This window comes from Emydura macquarii, unplaced genomic scaffold, assembly GCF_026122565.2.
Source record: "Emydura macquarii macquarii isolate MOO-44397 ecotype Brisbane River unplaced genomic scaffold, CSIRO-AGI_Emac_v2 contig_1110, whole genome shotgun sequence".
Classification (NCBI taxonomy): Eukaryota; Metazoa; Chordata; order Testudines; family Chelidae; genus Emydura; species Emydura macquarii.
The window spans coordinates 578,530-597,900 of record NW_027131247.1 but is presented as its reverse complement, the minus strand read 5'-3'; the positions used below and the strand labels follow the sequence as shown (position 1 = coordinate 597,900).

The following is a 19,371-nucleotide window of genomic DNA, read 5'->3' as shown; positions in this document are numbered from 1 at the left end:
TGCTTTTTAGAGATTACTTACTTACTGTAGCTCCCACAGATGCTTTGGGGTATCGTTTACCCATTCTACAGATAGAGACAATACGGCACACAGAAGTTCAGGGAAAGGAACATAACGCATGGCATAACTTCAACTCCTAATAGACTAGAAGGATTTTATGTTCCACTATTTATACACATTCAGACTCTCTATAACATCTCTGTTCTGAGGGCCTGACCCTTTCTGTCAGTGTGAGTGTAAGGCATTTAACAGTTCAGCAGTTTGCAGGATCAGGCCCAACAGTTTTTAGTGCATGCATTATGTGGTTTTTATTTATTTATTTATTTGTGTTGTCTCCGTATTACTTCAGGGAGATGAAATAACATGAGATCTGGTTTTGGTTATGACATTTCGGCTCCTAGTTGGAGACTTTCTTGGAAAGCAAAAAGCACAGAGCAACACACTTGCATGTTTGCATTCCTTTATCCTGATGTCGGTGACTGTGATTGCTGAATCAATTGAGATGTCTTGCTAGTTGTGCTGTGTATAAGGGCTTCTCTACATGGGGAAAACACGCATCATCACTTTGGGGGAATAATTTTTCTGCTTTAGCTATGATACTCGTTTTCCCAATGTGGACAAACCTTTACATTTAAACAAGTATTTTTAAAAATGAGAGAAATGCTCTGAGAAGATGTGTCCTCTTGGCTCCAGAAGTGCCTCTAGTAAGTTAGAATTCGAACTTTTGAAGAGCTGTCATGCTCAGGACAAACAGCAACCAACTGCTTCTCAGCAAAGTGGGCTGGTATATTTCCCCGCAGTGGTCATGAGCCGTGGGCTCTTTTAATTAGAGTAACTTCTCTCTCTAATGCTGCCAGGGTTTTGCTGTATTTACTGTGGTGTTAATGAGGTGTTAAGGCTCATAGAGCCTTGAATAAGTGTCTTTTTATTATTTTATATCTAAATAAATAAAAGAATCCTTCCTGACTGCGCAATTAGGCCCCGATACTCAGACTTTAAGGTCAGAAGGAACCATTCTGATCATCTAGTCTGACCTCCTGCACAATGCAGGCCACAGAACTTCACCCAGCCCCTCCTGTAATCCTCAAATCATGGTTTAAAGATGTCAGGGGACAGAGAATCCATCACCTGCAGTAGTTTAAAGCTGCAAGTGTTCTGTGCCCCGTGCTGCAGAGGAAGGCAAAAAAATAACGCCAGGGTCTCTGCCAATCTGACCCACGGAGAAATTCCTTCCCAAGCCAAATCTGGTGATCGGTTAGACCCTGAACCTGTGGGCACCACCCACCAGGCAGACCCCTGGGAAAAAATTCTCTGTAGTAACTCAGCGTCCGCCCCATCTAGTGTTCCGTCTCCGGCCATTGGGGATTTTTGCTACTGGCAATCGCCGTTGGCCCTGTGGTTACCCATGTACTTGGACATTCCAGGGTGCAATCCAGACCAGTGAGGGGTTGTGTCACTGCCTGCCCCACAACCTTGGGGGCCTTGCAGTGTTTTGCGGTTGTCGCTCCCAACATGAGTTGCTCACCACCAACATGCAGGTCGCATGCTGAGTGCCAGTGTATAGCTACAGCCCCGATTCAGTAACCCTCATCCCAGCAGCCTGTCAGCAACACTCCAGTCATCCTCTGCTTCCCCCAGTCTTGGCTACTACTTGCCGAGTGACCCCCACGTACTTCCAGTCCTGCATTTGCCCAAGAATATGAGTTCCGCGCCGTCCAGCCCTCTCACGACAGTTCAGATATTAAAGGTGCATTGCTTCTGTACAGAGTCAATATGCAACAGTTTGCTCCTGTAACTGGAGTTACCAAACAGTTCGGTTTAAGCACAACACTGGTTGGGTTTAGATTTAAAAAGTAAAGCAAGTTTATTAACAAAAGAAGACGAACAAATTAAGAAGGGTGCTATCTTGTGGCCCCTTGCGCGGCCGTGTGAATTACCTAACCCCTCTGTTCACAGTGGCGGAATGTTTCTCCGGTAGCTATAGCAATGGCTGAGGTGGAAAAATAGTAGCCAAGTATTGAATGTATTTTTAGGTGTCTCTAATGCTATGTAGCAGCAGGAAGCGAAGGGAGCCAGCACTGTCTGACTGGCCACTTTTTCCACTGCTGCCAGCAAATGGCCCGTATGTTACTCAAATCCCATTCCCATGTATAGGCATTTTGCTGATCCGCTGCAAATTTCACCTTATAAGTGCAGGTGAGAAAACATGTCTTATGGGTAAAGCAGTGGGCTGGGACTTAGGAGACTCAGGTTCCATTTTCAGATCTGCTGCAGATGTTCTATGGGTCCTTCAGCAAGCCTCTCTGTGCCCCAGTGTCCCTATCTGTAAAATTTGGGTGATCTTTCCTCTCTCTGTCTTGTATCTTTAATTTCCAAGTTGCCAGGGACAGAGACTATTCCTCTTACTTGTGTGTGTGTGTGTGTGTGTGTACGTGTACGTACACACGTACAGCACTAGCACAATGGAGCCCTGACCTCAGCTGGGGCAGCTAGGTGCTATTGGTAATGCAAATAGGAACCTGCATGCTAGCATATGCAATCAAATCCTGCTTGCCTCACTCAGGAAGACCAGTCCATTTAAGATCAATGGCAGTGCTTTCTTTCGATTGCTGTTGAAATGGGGCAAAACATTTGGGCGACTCAGGTGAGATTTGCCTAGTTTGGAGCGTAGTTATGAGCTCAAAACTCAGCCCATGTGTGGTTAGAAAACTTACAAGGCTTTTAGCTGCAGTGTGACCTGCTTGGAAGGTTTCACGCTAATAGGACATGGGTCCAAGAGCAGGATTCGGTGGGCCGGTACTAGTCGGGAGGGAGACAGGGTCCTGGCAACCCACCCCTTTCTCTGTGCGCAGGGGTCAGCCGGAATTCTAGCACTCCAGGAGCGATGCGCTCAAGGAAGGTGGTGGCTGGCTGGGAAGGTGGCGGCTGGCTGTGAGCTATCAGGTGAACCATGCTGTGTGAGAGCCACCCCCTTAGCATCCTCAAAAACCCTCTACCCTCTAGAGATCCTCCTTTAGCTCCTATGGTGAATGACTTGATCCAGAGAGGTCACGCTGAGTATGGAGCAGCTCTCAAATAGGGCATGTTTAATGCCCAGATCTGTGGAGGGAAGCCTTCTGCACCCATGTGGATCCAATTGTGGGACCTAAACCCTTTAGGATGCAACAGCCTGCCCTGGCTCCCTTTTAAATCTCAGGGTCACAACTTTCCACTGCAGTCAGTTGGAGCAGAGCTGGAACACGGGCAGAGCAGCAAAGTCTCCCACAGAATGGGTGCCTTTCTCACTGGGCATCCCGAAGTGTGCTGTGTGCCCGACAGACACACAATAAGGATGCAGAACCAGATGCTCAGCTGGTGTCAATCTCTTTGGCTCCATCCAGGTTGCAATTACTGCTCTGAGGAGCTTTCTGTGTGCATAGGTGGTTGGAAAGAGATCACCACCACAAGAGTATTGCAGTTTATTTGAAAAAGAAATACAGTGATCAGTCCCCTTTAAAAGTTTGCTAGTTCTTTAAATATCTCAACAGTCCCTATAGCGAGCGGAGGAAACTTGGTAATGCTCCAAATATGGAAGTAACTTTATCACGTTGTCAGAGGCAAAACTGGCAAGGTTTGAAAGGGTGTCCTTTGTAAATGGAAGGCATCAGAGATAATGACCAAGAAAAGCTCTGCTCTGGCTGCTAATCACTAGAGGTATTTTTGGCTCTACTGATACAAAACGCCGTCCTGTTTCCATCTGAAGACTGGAAATACAAATTCCCTGGGATTTCTCTGTCTAGCTCATGGGAACAAATGAAAGGAAAATGTGAATGTTTTAGAAGGTGGGGCATTTGCAGATGATTATGGGGTGCTTCTCTCAAGCCCAGGACACAGCATGATGCTTTTCACCAAAGGGTCTTGAGGTGCTTTGCAAACAATTAAGCCTTCCCGTTGAGGATTTGTGCCATTCTAAAGATGGGTCAAGTTAATTTAATGGCCCAAGGTGGTCCCGGGAAGGAACAGAGGATAAACCTTGGCCCCTTTCTCCTTGGGTCATGTGCTCCAGTCAGTAGACGGTACTTTCTTTTACCAAAGCCCCCAAAAGATCCTGAACTAAACATACAGAAATACACAACAGGGCATGTGTGGTGACAGTGGCTCCTCTGCTGAGCAGTAGCTGATACTGGGGCCAGGCAGGTCTGTTTCCTCATGGAGGATAAATGGATGGCACAGATACTGGGTATATTCTTAGTGTAAGTTGTTTGCTGTACATTATATACACCAGGCCTGGAACACAGCACACAGGGATCTCAGTCCAAAGCCTAGTTCCCAGAGCAGCTCTGCCCCACAGATTGTCTCTACTTAGAGAGATTGAAGCAGCCAATCTCCCTTGCTGCTGGCCACAGCTTCCTCTCCTCCTGGAAAGAACCTGCCTCACACAGCTAACAACGTAGCTGAAGGACCAGAGATTTACACACACCCACAGCTAGGGTGCAACATACAACGTCAGTGCCAGTGAAAACTCAGATTCAGTTTGTCCAATGCAAAGCGATTTATTTAAAGCCCGGCATCACAGACCAGCAGCAAAAGGTTATACAATGCCTCTTCTTAATAAGCCTCAGTTCCACAAGCACAAACCCTCAGTAACTATTCTGGACCGACACATTATCCTGATTGGCGAACAAAGCAGGTACAGCTCCCAGCTCTTGGTGGAGACTGCTACTCTTCTTCTTCCAAGTACTAGGTCTGCTTAATGGTCTGGTCACTGCAGGGTGTGGGCTACCCCGAAACCCTCTGCTTCCAAAGTCCCTTTTCAGATGTTAGTTGGGGTGCCCGGGGCATGTGATATTTTCCAGTACTTACACCTTTTTTCAAAAGAGTCGCATGTCCCCAAAAGATGCTTTGCTAGCACTTATTTAGCCTATCATGAATATTTCCTAATTTGGGGGGGAGGATCAGCTGACATGGTCATTTGTCAGACATTCACTCGGGCACCTGATGTCTTGCTGTTCTACAGGGTCAGTTGACCCCCAGGTCATTTAGTCCCAGATTCACCATCACGCACCTCCACGTGTGCACACTAGGCGAATTGGCCGTTGGCCGACCATGACCATTGGTCTGCCACATCGGCATAGCTACACGTACAGGGCTCCTGGTCAAATATTCATGGCTCAAGTCAGCACCAAGTGCAAGCTCGGTATTCTCAGTGGGTTTTTTCATACAATCCGTCTAGTACTAAGAGGCACTGCTCCCAGAATCCTCTAGTGGATTTCTGTCAACCGCAGTGATATATACTAATTCAGCACCATCCCAACAGCATTCTTTGAAAGACACAATCTCTCTCTCTTGAACTTGTAGGACTAGATGTCCCAGGACCATCTGGTGACCCCTGCCATAACAACACAATATGAGTCTCTCTGATTTTCTGCAGCAAATGTTTATAGGTTCAAGGGCCAGTACCATGTGTTTCTCATTATCAGCTGCGAGGACCAAGACTGTGTATTTACAGTGGCCGTAGCAGGAGGGAATATTGGTCATGAAGGCCATCTCAGGGATGTGTTAGCTTTTCGTGTGTGTGTGTGTGTGTGTGTGTGTGTGTGTTTTTGCTTTGTTTTTCCACTAGGGCTCCCTACAAGCATCTGTAGATGATGAAATAGCCCTTTTCCCTGTTGCTCAGCTCAGGCCTCTGTCTGCAGCTTGCTGAATAAAAACAAACCTGGAGCTTTCCCTGAGGCTCTGAAGTGTTTGGCTAAGCGGGGGTTTCCCATCATGCAAGTCGCACTGCTGGGTTTTGAGTAGGATCAGCAGTGCGAAATACTCCAGAGGAGACTCTTCTTTCAACCTTCCTAGCCAAGAGAGGAAACAGAAGTACCTGGGTCTTTGGGAGAGAACACGTTCTTGTGGTTCCCAGCCCAGTCCTACAGACTTACTGAGTCAGAGACTGGACCCAAATAATAAACCTCTGCTTGGCCCTTTGCTGATTTTAATTCCCTTTTCAGTCCGTGTTCACAGTATCCTCTGTCACCAGAAGGTTTTAGAACAGGAAGATTCATTCATGGTTACCCCTGCATCTGAACAAAATGCTATAAACATCCATGTCAAGGGAATACTAAATATGCCAGTGGTGATTGAAAGCCATTATCCCACAGTGACCCTCAAAATATTTGCACTCACAAAGACAGGCCCCAGGGCCATCCAACAGAAAGAGCTGGATTGGTTTTCTCTTAGGCTGAATCTTATCAATGATACACGAGCCTCTTCTGTCTTACTGGGATTCATGTGGGGGAAGAACAGGCTTCAACAGTTCCAGACACTGATATGGGTTCACAGGCAGAGCACGCATTAGACAAATGACTTGTCTACATGGGGAAGTTATTGTAAAATAAACTACGGTTTGAATTTTGAAGTTCAGTAGCTATTCAGCACCAACTACTCGTGTGGACACACCTATTATATTGCACAACGTGCTTCTCTACATGACAAGTTATTCCAGAATGGGAAATCCTAATTAATTCCATGTGTGGACTTTCTTATTTTGGAATACGAGTGCCTTATTCTGAATTAGTTTACTCCTAATCAGGAGTAGTTTATCTTCTTTAAATTGAGTCTAGATTACCTTGCATGTGCAGACAAGCCCTGAATAGCTTTTTGCAGTGCCTCAACCCGCTTCTGAAGTTGGCTTAAGCTAAACGGGGCAAAAGCACTTGGTGCGGAATGAAAGTGTTCACACGGGGAGTTAGTGGGGGAAACAGCCTGGAATAGCTACTCTGCATGTTGACAAGAGCTAACGTGTCTGAAAGCAAAGAGGAGCCCTTGCCAAATTTGGCGAAATGAAAATCGGTCATTCTCTACAAAGACATTTTATAAATCTAGAGCCAAATTCTGCAGTCTGTGCTCTCCAGAACCCCCGCTGAAGTTAATTTCTCTGTCTAGCTGAGATATGGCCCCATTACCGTAGTATCTGAGGAGCTCACAATCTTCAATGTCCTTATTCTCACTGTGACATAGGGCAATGCTGGAATCCCACTTCACAGATGGGGGAACTGAGGCACAGAGACTAGTCAACCTCTACCCCAGAGTCATGCAGGAGGCCCGTGGCAGAGCAGAAAAATGAATTCCTGTCTCTGGAATGCTGTGCTAGTGCAATAATCACTGGACCATCTTTCTGCTCCTGGGTTTGAAGTCCATGCGTAAGGACTGCAGGATTTGGCCTTTGCTTTGTTTCTCTCTTGAATTCATGTTTTACCAAAAGCACTTGACTAAAAGGCCCCTGCCAAAGCTGACCCAGACGAATGGCCTAATCCACTGGGCACATCTTAGTTCTCACAACCTCAAAATTCAACAAATAGAAAACAGGCTGGAATATGGAAAGCATAAAGGGAGGTTTGAATTGCTGGAAACTAGCCAGAGAAGAATAGTTTGACTCAATAGGTTAACCGCTGAGTTTGATCAGAACCGTAGGCAGAGATGTTGTTAGCCTGGGGAACCTTTTAATGTGTCCAAGTTAACAGGAAATGTTAACAAGAGGTTACTAATCTCCGTTTACAGGGAGAACCGCAATCTGGCAAACTCAGTTCCCATTTTAGCTCCTTGCCCATCCACCCGTTAGCAGGACCACCAGGAAGACAGAGGCCAACAAAACTAAACACTGACCCCACTCGACTGCCAACACAGCAGGAAAATCTCCCAACTTCTGTAAGTGGCGGTAGCGAACGGAACTGCTGGGAGTGAGTCGCTTTACCGGGGGGAAGAAAGGGGGTTTGACCTGCTCCATTATGATCTTGATACAAACAATTGCGTATGTTGGCATATGTGTGAATCAAGCCTTGCGAGTTGCAGAGATTCAAAGGGTGCATCCATATTCCAATTGCTGCGTATGATTGCAGCTCCGTAGACATGCCTGACAGCGTTAATCTAGCTAACTCAGGTCCCAAACAGTGAAGCTGCAGCAGCAGTGAGGTCCAATGGATAGAGCACTGGACTGGGGCTCAGGAGACCTGGGTTCTATTCTTGGTCCAGTCACAGGCCTGCTGATCATGTTGCCTCTCTGCCTCAGTTTCCCCATCTGGGAGATAACAATACTGACCTCCTTGCTTTGAGATCTATGGGTGGAAAATGCTATACAAGAGCTAGGTATTATTAGTAGGGCTCCACACTTGAAATTGAATTCTATACGTCCTTACTGCACTTTATTTTCCGTCTTCTCAAGTAAATTAGTGCATTATTAAAAGGGTTGTCTAAATGCAAAGCTGCACCAGTTTAACTTAAGATGTGATTTATTTATTTTTTTAAAGCTGATTTCATTAAATTGGTGCAAAAGGCTGTGTGGACATTTGTCATCTAAACCAGGCTTTCTTCAGTTTAGCTTAGGTCAGTTTTGGCTTGTTTCCATGGAGAAGCAATTGAAAAATAAGCTAGGGTGTGTATTTAAAGTGCAGTAGCTATTCAGCACTAGCTCCCAACATGGACACTCTTATAAGGCCTGGTCTACACTGGCGACTTAGGTCGACTTAAGGACCCTTAATTCGAATTAATTACACCCGCATCTACACTGACGCTGCTGTTAATTCGAATTAAGGTACCTGTAAAATCAAATTAATAAGACCACCTCTGCAAGTGGCGTAGCGCCTAATTCAAATTTGTTCATTCAAATTAGTGCCAGTGTAGATGCAATAGGACTGAATTCAAATTAATTGACCTCCGAAAGCTATCCCATAATGCCCCATTTCAAAGTCCCCTCCCCTCAAGCAGCCCTGGGAAGATCTGAATCTTCATTTCCTGTGTTTGCTGCCAGTGTGGAGAAAGCTTTCCCACTGTTCTCATCATGGCTACTGCAAAGCCGAAACGTGCTCCAGCATGGAGTCGAAATGAGGTCTTAGACTTCATCGGGCTGTGGGAAGAGGAGTCAGTTCTTGCTCAGCTCAGATCCAGCAAAAGGAATCTGGACATTTATGGGAAGATATCCCAGGACATGCTGGAGAAGGGACACAAAAGGGATGCTCAGCAATGCAGAGTGAAGATAAAGGAACTTCGGCAGAGTTATCAGAAAGCCAGGGATGCTAACAGCCGATCTGGGTCCTCTCCCAAAACATGCAGGCTCTATGATGAGGTGCATGCAATTCTAGGTGGTGATCGCACCACAGCACCTCCACGCACCATTGATACCTCCGCTAGTTCACAGTCCATGATCTATGATGAAGACTCCGTGGACGAGGAGGAGGAAGAGGGAGCTGTGGATAGTAGGGCGCAGGACAGCGGGGTGTCCGTTCTCCCACAAAGTCAGGAGTTATTCCTGACCCCAGATCAGTCCACCAGCGCACAGGACAGCACAAATGAACCCGTGGAAGGCACATCTGGTGAGTTCTTTCTTATAAGCATTTCTGTCCTTGCACATTGGTTGGGAGATGGGCGAGGGGACTCTCATGGGTGCTTACCCAGGGCTCTATTTTTTTCTGTGTTTGAAAAACAGTATGTTTATCATCTGTTGATATCACATTGAAAATTTAATATATGTAATCTGTTACCCCTCCCTCACTTGAAAAAAGTTTTCAGGGGAGGGCTGCCTTGTCCCTCACTCCAGGGCAGGATTCTTCTCTGAAAGCAAGCCAGCCAGCATCCCCCCGGCTCACCACATGGTGAATGGGTTTTAAATGCCAGCAGGGAGAGGAAACAATTTGCTACATTGTATCATGGGCTAATTATGGAAATTGATACTTTTTAAAGAGTTTATCCACATGCAGCACAGTGAATACATTTTATCATGGTTTTCAGCACTGAAATGGAAACATTTGGATCACTTTCTTAATATGCTAACTGTGGGTCTCTCGTTATTTATCTTTCATTCTACAGACACCTCGGCAGTGGACCGACCCTTACGAAGTGCTGCTGACAGACTGTCTCAGATTAGAAAAAGGGGGGGGGGGAAGCAGAGATGACATGCGGGACCAGGCAGACATTCTACGGCGTCTCGTGGACAGAGTCCTGCTGCAGCCCCTCAATAATGCTCCTCAACAGAGGGCTATGCCGCCTTCCCCCTCCCCAGACCCCAATAGGTGAACAGAAAGCCGCAGCAGCCACGCTGAGTGCTGGCCAGAAAGCTACCACCCTACCCCTGTAGACAGTGAATGAACCCTCCCTTCCCCTTCCCCCATTACTTGAATGTTAAGAAATAAAGGTTTGCATCATTCCACAACGTTTCTTTATTAAATCATATCTAGGTCAGGAGGGAATTCTCGGGCACAGATCTCGAAGGGGGTTGGAGGGTGGAGTGATTACTAAAGGCAAACAACATACAGTGTGGGGGGGTTGGTGGAGGGAATAATAAAAGGCAAGCAATATACAGGGGGTGGGATGATCATTAAAGGCAAACAGCATATGGGGGGGATTGGTTTGGTGGAGGGAAAAATGAAAGACAAGCAATATATGGAGTAGGGGGATTGGAGCATGAAAGGCAAACAACATACAGGAACAGAAATCAGTCCTGCATCTCATTGCAGAACCGGGTTTTCAAAGCTTCCCTAGTGCAAAGCGCTCCGGGGTTAGCTCTCCGCGTAGTGCTGGCATCTGGCTGCTCATAATTGGCGGCCAGTCTTTCTGCCTCCGCAGCCCAACCCTGGGGGAACATTTTCCCCTTGGCTTCACACACACCCATGAAGAACACAGCACGCAGATATCACAGATGGGGCGTTCTTCTCACTGAGGTCCAGCCTAGTCAGGAGACTTCTCCATCTACCCTTTAAACGCCCAAAGGCACATTCCGTAACCATTCTGTAACTGCTTAACCTCTTATTAAAACACTCCTTGTCACTGTCAAGGTGCCCGGTGTATGGCTTCATTAACCAAGGGAGCAAGGGGTAAGCAGGATCCCCCAGGATCACTATGGCCATTTCCACACTCGTGAATTTTTTGGTCGGGGAAGAAAGTGTCCCCCTGCATCTTAGAGAACAGCCCTGAGTTATGAAATACAGGAGCGTCATGCACCTTCCCCACACTGGTGTCTGTGAAATGACCCCTGTGATCCACAAGCCCCTGCAGGACCATGGAAAAGTACCCCTTGCGGTTTATGTGTTCGGTCGCCAGGTGTGCAGGAGCTGAGATAGGGATGTGCGTCCCATCAATGGTACCCCCACATTTTGGGAAGCCCCTCGTGGCAAACCCCTCCACTACGTCCTGCACATTTCCCAAAGTCACTACCCTTCGTAGCAGCAGTCTATTGATGGCCGTGCACACTTGAATCACGGCAGCTCCCACTGTAGATTTACCGACTCCAAATTGATTCGCAACTGAGCGGTAACAGTCGGGGATTGCCAGCTTCCAGAGGTCGATGGCGACTCTCTTCTCCACCTTCATAGCTTCTCTCAAGCGAATGTTCATGCACTTCAGGGACGGTGCCAGCTCCGAGCACAGTTCCAGGAAAGTTGCCTTTTGCATATGAAAGTTTTGCAACCACTGATCATCATCCCACAGCTGCATAACGATGCGGTCCCACCAGTCTGTGCTTGTTCCCCTGCACCAGAACCTGCACTCCACGGACTGCAGATGACGCGTTACAACCTGCAGCAATCTGGAATTGTTCTGCTCCATGTCTTCTAGCACAGCAGCCGTGGAGGCTTAGATCAATCTTCTTCGCATTCTTGCTCTAGTTGTAAAGTAATCCAGGATAAGCCGCGATGTATTTGTCACGCTCACAATTGGAGAGCAGAGTTCAGCTGGCTCCATGTCTCTGCAGCAATGGTGATCGGGGGGAGTAAAAAAACGGCGCGGAAATCCTTTTCCTGTTTGTTTGGGGGGACAGGGTAGGGGAAGCAGCGTTGCATCACGGGACGAAGACACTCGTCCCAAGAGCCACCGTGTGGCTAGTTGCACTGTGGGATGGCAACCCACATTGCACTGCTTTGTAATTCGAATTAAGGCTGGCCAGTGGGGACGCAAGAAACCAGTACAAACGCCGTAGTGTGGACAGTCTGCTGCAATTTCTATAAATTGGTTTCTGAAAGTCGAATTAAGCTCATTCGAATTAATGCTGCAGTCTAGACATAGCCTTATTCTGCACTAAGGCTTGATTCACGTGGAAGAACCACACCCCTGACTGACACAGCTCTGCCAACAAACTTCCCAGTGAGACACAGCTCCGTTGATGGACGAGTGCTTCTGTCAATGTAACTAACATCATTCCAGGAGGTGGCGTTCCTCTTCTGAAAGAGAAATCCCTTCCTTCAGTATCGGCCGCATCTTCCCTCTGCAGCTGTGTGTAATCCAAGGTTGGGTCTACACTACGCGCCCCTGGCAGCGGCATGCAGAGTATTTGTAGCTACATGCCATAGTAAAAAGTAAGCTGGGCCCACCCACTGCAGTGGGTAGCTACGTGTGTCAGTGGAAGGCTCTGGTGAGTGGAGGCGGAGAACACTACATGGTCCAAATAACAGTGTAGACGCGGTGGCATGGCTTAGGTGAGGAGAGAACCATGTAAGGTATGTACTGGGGAGGTACCCATGCCCTTGAGATGCGTCTTTACCTGCCTAAGTCATGCCTCCCCATCTACGCTGTTCTTTGTGTGTGCTGGGGGGAGAGCCGTGTGTGCACACTACACACTGCCGAAAGAAGTGTGCAGTGTAGACGTAGACCCTAAAAAATGCCTGCTTGCAGTTTACCTTAATCCAATTCTGAAGAAATTACTCCTTCAGCTGCAGTGTAGACGTATCTAAAGAGTCAGGCATATCCCTGTAGAGTTTACAATCTAAATAGACAAGACAGACAAAGAAATCCAGATCTGTGCAGTAAAGTGCAGATCCAACCCACCTGGAAGCTTTTCCATTGATTTCACTGGCTTTTTGGATTGGATATTTCCATGGCATGACTGTGGGATCAGCCCAGTGGAATTCTCTCTCACTTCTTTTAGTTGCTCCCACTCAGTCTTTGAACTGAGACTTGCGAGCAGAATAATACAATCCCTTTCCTATGCTCTGGCAAGTGGGGGAAAAACATTAATAGCCTAGAGCTGCACAGGTGCCAGAAGCTTTCCGCACCCTTGAGGAGTGCTGGGCTGGGCCAGACTTTACACAGCTGAGGTCGCCGGTAGGGTGACGTATACGTCGTGTGTAATAGATTTCCCTTCCACTCACACTGGAAAACCGCACTGGCGTCTTATCTCCATCAGTCTGGGCAGGATTAAGCTACAGGCCTAGCAGAAACGTGCTTTAGAAACGAAGTCTGTCACCATCGCTTCTGCCAAGGAGTTGGTGATCTCTGAGCCCGCACAGAACCTTTCATTCTGGGACCGCTGAACCCTTTCTAAACATTTCCCTGATGGAGCCTGTGTTGTCCCATGAGCAGAGAGGAGTCACAGCTTGTTTGCTGTTGGCAGTGCTCTGAGCTCAAAGTTGGGCACCTCTTGGGGTGCTGTGTATTGAAAATTGTGTTAACATTACAAGCTATTACTTTGCGTTGTGTGAGTTTTCCTGGTCCTGCTTGCAGGCAAAGGGGCTCTGTAGGGAAGTGTGTGATCCGGGTCTTCAAAAGTGTGATCAGTCCAGAGCCAGAGATGGCTTGAGTTGTACCTTTCTGCCTTTGACAGCAGCCTGCTTTGTGCCTCTCTGTAACTGGTGTGTGTGAACTTCTAAATGCGGAAAGAGAAAGCAGTGTTCTGTTGGAAGGGTGCAAATGTTTTTCCCCCAACTGTGTATGCCGGGGGGGGGGAACATAACCATTGTCAACTCTGATGATATTTGATATTTCCTTAAAGACTCAGCTTCTGGGGTCATGTTACTATGTGAGAATCTCAGCTTTGAATTTTAAAAAGTGGATTTTAGTCCCATGGCTGGGGAGGGGGGCAGGGGAGAGGTTCCTTTTCCTAGCCATGGGTTTTGTGGTCTGATGCGATGACACATCTTGGTAGCGGAGAGGAACTCGCTCAGGTAAACGTCGAACTTGGAGCTCAGAAAAGTAACAGTTGGTTTTTCAGGGGTGCTTCCTTCCTCTGTGGAAGGTTTGTTTTGCATATCATAACTCAGCATTGGAGAGTTGAGGTCCCCTTGGCCGCCTCGCGGGGTGATGCAGGAGTGGTCCCTCCAGTCTAGTTTGCAGTGACTTGAGCGGTGGAGCTCCTGCCGTTTCCCAGGCACGTCTGGGGGCCTGCTGGGCTCCGCTGGAGCAGAAACGGTCGGTGCTTCGGAGTTCTCGATATAATCCCAGACTCAGTGACTGAGTGAGGCTAAGCAGACAGAGGGGCCTTCTCTTGTTTTGACTAAATGACCCTCCCAGTCTGCTCCAGGGGAATCTACAGTGCCTTAAAAATCCTTATCAAACACAACGGCTAAAACAGCATTAAAATCCCGTGAGCGCCTGGTGTTCTCCGACTAACCCACTGGGACTAGATTAACCTGCCTTTCTCAGGTGGTTATTTGTATAATGGTAGCGCTGAGGGCCCAGACTAGGATCTGTGCCCCGTTTTGTTATGCATTTGCACAGCTTCTAGCCCGAGTCCCTAACCTGGAGAACTTAGTCTAAATAAACAAGCCCAATGACAGCTAGCAGAAATGAAATATCAGCCCCCTTGTATAGATGGGGAAACTGAGGCACAGAGAGACAAGCTTTTGAGGATTTGGGCCTAAAAAGCACATAACACAGAAAGACTTGCCCAAGGTCACCAAGTGGAGGAGCAGGGACTGAAGCCCAGGCTAGCGCTCTAAGCTCTCCTCCTGCCCAGGGTGGCTAGTGCGGGGGACTGGTGATGTCTTTGATTTGAACAGGGAAAAAGTAATTATTGGATGAGAACACCATAGACACTGAATAACCTCTCCTCTGTCAGTTCAGGGCTGGCGCCCTCTAGTGGAGGAAATGCACCAGTGTTGTGGTGTACAAGGGAATTAGATCTCCAGACCTGGGAAGCCAGCATTTCATCCCCAATAATTTCATCTAAAAAGATGAATCCCGGCCCCATTAAAGTCAATGGGAGTTTTGCCGCTGATCTCACCAGGGCCAGGATTTCACTCATGGGCTTTGCAGTGACCTCTGGCTACCTCTTCCCTGCAGAACATGGAATTGTTTGGATGAGCCTGTTCCAAATTGTAGCATGGAGATGATGTCAGGCTGATTGGCGTTTATTTTCTTTTAGGTGGGCAAGGCTTTGCATTGCAGCTTTTAGATCATTAAATACTCACAGCCCAAGGCAGCTCTGCAAAGATCAGAGTTGCCCAGGCGAGGCGTTTCCTCGCCATTTATGATGGGGGAAAGGCATGGGATTTTTGTTTACTCACCAAAACCATCTAAATTCCTTCTCTGCTCTCGGATCTCATTGCAAACTCTTCAAACAATTCTCTCGACCTCAGCTGTGTTTCTTGGGCTGTGGGAGCCAAGAGAGGTAGGAGCCAGCCAAGAAAGATGCATTTGCAACTTCCAGCACAAATGTTCTGCATTTTTGTTTTAAAACAATCCCATTTTTTAAAAGTCCCATGGGGGGAAGTAGGGGTGGAGAACTTGTTATCAAAACAAACAAAAAAAGTTGATTTTTATCTAGGCCAAATTTTTCAAAAGTGCCTTGTGACTTTTGGATGCTTTAACTTTTGGAGTTATTCATTGGAGACGCTTTAAAAGACCCTGATTTTCAGAATGTGGTCTTTGAAAATGAGGTCCCTCTAAGGCAGTGTGTCTCAATGGCCAGTCCGTGGACTGGCACCGGTCCCTGAGATCTCCCTGACACGGTATAGGAAGCGAGTCCCTGGTATCAAAAAGGGTGAGAAACACTGCTCTAAGGAGCATCAAGTTGGGCCCCTTTGACAATCAGGCCATTAGTGGTACTAGGTGATGCAGGGAAGACAGTGCATTATTTTGAAGTTTTCTGAGATCAGAGTCTATGTACGTTTTAATGCTTTGTTTGTAAACCAAACAGAATTTTGTATGCTTGTTTTCCTGTGCATAGGGGGAGAATAATTCTCCTTTTACCGCAATACTCACTATGTAAAGTCATTAGGGAGAACTGAGCCGTGACACCAAATATTCCCTTGTAAGGAGCACTGTGTAGGCTCAGTTCTGGTGGAATGGATTGTTCAGCTCTCTTCTCTTTCTTTATAAGAGAACACAAGGTGACAGCAAATCTGGGGTAAAATGTGCAGCGGGTAGAGATGTGACTTCTTCTCCGCCCAGAAATCCATGTCAGTCCATGTATCAGTGCAACAAGGCTAGAGAATGTAACTCTTCTCCATCTCTGGAACTGCAGTGGGAGTCTGACCTGAGTAAGGACTGCAGGATCAGGCCCTAAATTTCTATTTCTCCCACTCCAATGGTGCAAAAGAACAAGTCTCAGAAGTATGCTGTCTAGAGCAGAGTCATCAAGCCGCCCTTGCATTTGGTTTTGTACGTGCTGCTGCTTTTCAGTGTCGTCGTCGTCCTCCCCCCCCCCCCCCCCCCCACACACACACACACACACACCCCCCCCCCCACCGTTTGGTTTTAGCAATCCTGGTGCCTGGCACTAGCTCCAGGGCCAGGTCTTAGCTGGCTCCACTAGTTGCAGGCCCACATGCATCACATTTTTCCTGCAGCTGCTCAATCACAGAGCTTCCCGTTGCTGCTGATGTAGTAGCTCCAGGAGGAGACCTGCAAGACCTCAGAACTACCAGATCTTTGCTTGATTTGTCGTGAGCCCCCCACAGAGAAATGCCAAGGGAAGCCAACAGAGCAGAGTTTGTTTTCCGGGGGAAAGGAGAGGGATGAAGGAACCGAATGTTTGCTGATTTTGTCCAGAAAATTTGTTTTCTCCATTTTTGCAAATGGAAACTTTTGTTTGGCTCCCCCCGCCCCCAAGCAGTGAAAACTGCCCAAAAATAATGAAAATGGGTTTTGCCAAAAGGGGAGGGAGACGAAAAAGCTTTGATGAAAAATTTTCACCCAGTTCTAGAAGCCAATTAATGGAGGAACCTCATGTGAGGACGAGGATATTGTGTAGCAACAGAACCTGGGATCTTAAATTTAAAATGCCAAGGGGTGGATTGTCATGATCTTTTGCTCTGTTGCTTCAGATATAAATAGGAGAGCAAGCAGCAGGAGTCTGTACTGTGTACAGCTGATGGCCGCTGGCTCCTTGCCTGCTGGAGTGTGACAGGGCTGCTTTGCTTAGGAGGAAGATCAAAGATTCAAGCAGGCAAGAGGGTCAAGCATCTATCTAGGAGGAGGAATAGTCAGTGTGAGAGAGGCAGCCTGTGTTAAGCAAAGGGCTAGGTTGGAAGATGTGTCTGGCGGTGTTTTTGCTGGTAACTGGTTCTGCTGAGTTTTAATCCATCCCTGGACACGTGAAGTTTAAAGACTGTCTGTCTGATTTCCATACCTGCCCTCTCCCCAACTAAAGTGGTGTACTTTTGCAGCTAAGATCAAAATCTGCCCTGTGGCAAGCAGAGCATGGAGCCAGATCTGAATTACTTACACACACGGCAGCCCTCCTCCTCCCAAGAACACCAGAAATTGAATTAAACCACATTTTTGGTAGCGTAAGCCAGTAACGAGCTGTGCTTTCTCCGGCCAAGGAAAGCTCAGGCGTTGCAGGAGCTGTGTGATTGGTAACCAGGATAGTAATGTATAGGATGAGAAATAAACGTCAGGGCAGATCCTGCGGTGTCTGCTCATGACTGAGGAGCGTCTCAAACAGATAAACCACAGAGGAGGTGAAGGCGGGGGTTCACTTGTGCAGTGTGGGGTGCTGGGCAGGCAGAAAACACCCTAGGAATCCAAACAGGCCGGATCTGAATGAGAGACTCGGTGTTTCTCATCCGCTCGCTTCTGCTTGGTTTGTTTTTTCAATGACTCGCTCATATATGCAGCAAAATCCTTCTCCATCATGGAGGAGACACTGAAAACTTGCCTGAATCAGTTTTCGCCTGCAACATCGGCGTGTTTCCATCACCCAGCTTTACCGGCGCCACCGGTGACACAGAGCTTCATAACGCTGGGGAATGCAGCCCCAGTCCCTGATTCCCGAGGGGCGTTCAGCATCACTCCAAGGGTGTGCGGTGAGTTGCACTCCCTCTCTCCACGCCTGCAGCAGGAATTATAGCAGCCTTTTCCTTGCTCTGGTTAAGAGTCCAAGGGGCTTAGGTGGAAGCTGGAAAGAGCTGGGGAGCAGGGATAGCCCAGCCACACCTCTTATGTTGACTGCAGTGGTGGGACTGGCATCATATGCCAGCTTTGTGCCTCCAGAAGATCCACCCCCTTATACTGGGCGATGCACCTAGGCCAGGCTGCACCAGCTTTCGCAATGCAGCTGTCCAGTGAAGCAGCACAAAGTCACTCCAATGCAGCAGATGAGTGGGACATGTAAATCTGCCTTGCTTTTCACTGTGTCGCCTTATTGTGTTATTGCTTGGACCACGAGTCTAGACAAGTCAGGGGCTTGTGCACTAGCCTGTCTCTGCAGGATCTGGGTTACAATCAAGGCAGGGATTTGTTTGGCATGGCTTAAAAACGGTGGGGACACTTTATTTGACCTTAAATTTAAAAGCAGAATGTCTGGGAATATGTGCGGCTAATTTTTCACCCAAGAGCGAGCGAATAGTGTTCCTTTAATGCTGAGTGAATGGGGGTCTCGCTCCTCATGAGCAAACTGGGCAGATCTGAGAGATCAGTCCTTGTTTCAAACACCCTTGACGCCTTCTGGCCGGCTGAACGACGAAGGATAATGGTGGGTCCCCTGTAATGTGAAGTGTTCAAACCATGATTTGAGGACTTCCAAAAGTCAGCCAGAGGTTATGGGTCTGTAACAGGAGTGGGAGGGTGGGCGGGTGAGGTTCTGTGGCCTATGATGTGCAGGAGGTCAGAGTGGATCAGTGGTTTTCAACCTGTGGTCCACGGGCCCCTGGGTGTCCGCAGACTATGTAGAAGATTTCCAAAGGGGTCTGCATCTCATATGAAATGTTTTAGGGGTCTGCCTATGGGGAAAAAAAAGGCTGAAAACCACTGGACTAGATGATCATGGTCCCTTTTGGCCTTGGTCTGTAAGTCTGAGTCTAAAACAGCCCTGGTAGAAGTGCCGCGCACACCTTCCCCTCTTGTGTTAGGCTGAAGTTCTTACAGATTCTTTTCATACACCTGACAGCAGCCGAGTGTCTCTCTTTGTAGAGAATTTTAGGGACCCGGATTTTAAAACTTGTGACAGGTCAAGTACAAACTGGCATCCTAGCAAGCACCCACGTGGAATGGAATCTTAGTCCAGTTACTGATGCATTTTACGCAGGGCCCCGTCATTGACACTATCTTTAAACGTATTTATCTCCACACTACCCCTGTGAAGGAGGGATGCGCTATTATCCCCATTGTACAAATGGGGGAACTGAGGCCCACAGAGACTAAGGCCCAGATCCTCAAATGTACTTAGGAGCCTAACTGCCAGTGACTCCAATGGAAGTT

The 19,371-nt window shown here is 47.6% G+C and overlaps 1 protein-coding gene across 1 annotated transcript; it reads left to right on the top strand.

The window, feature by feature from the left end:
* The first annotated feature begins 8,803 nt into the window (after window positions 1-8,803).
* LOC137151578 (zinc finger and SCAN domain-containing protein 29-like) lies at window positions 8,804-9,478 on the top strand. Its single transcript, XM_067545851.1, has one exon. It carries the CDS (start codon window positions 8,804-8,806, stop codon window positions 9,476-9,478), a length of 675 nt encoding a protein of 224 aa, XP_067401952.1.
* Window positions 9,479-19,371: the final 9,893 nt, after the last annotated feature.

Bases quoted from the DNA above. Each gene is read 5' to 3' on its own strand.
- LOC137151578 (XM_067545851.1), top strand. From the start codon at position 8,804: ATGGCTACTGCAAAGCCGAAACGTGCTCCAGCATGGAGTCGAAATGAG.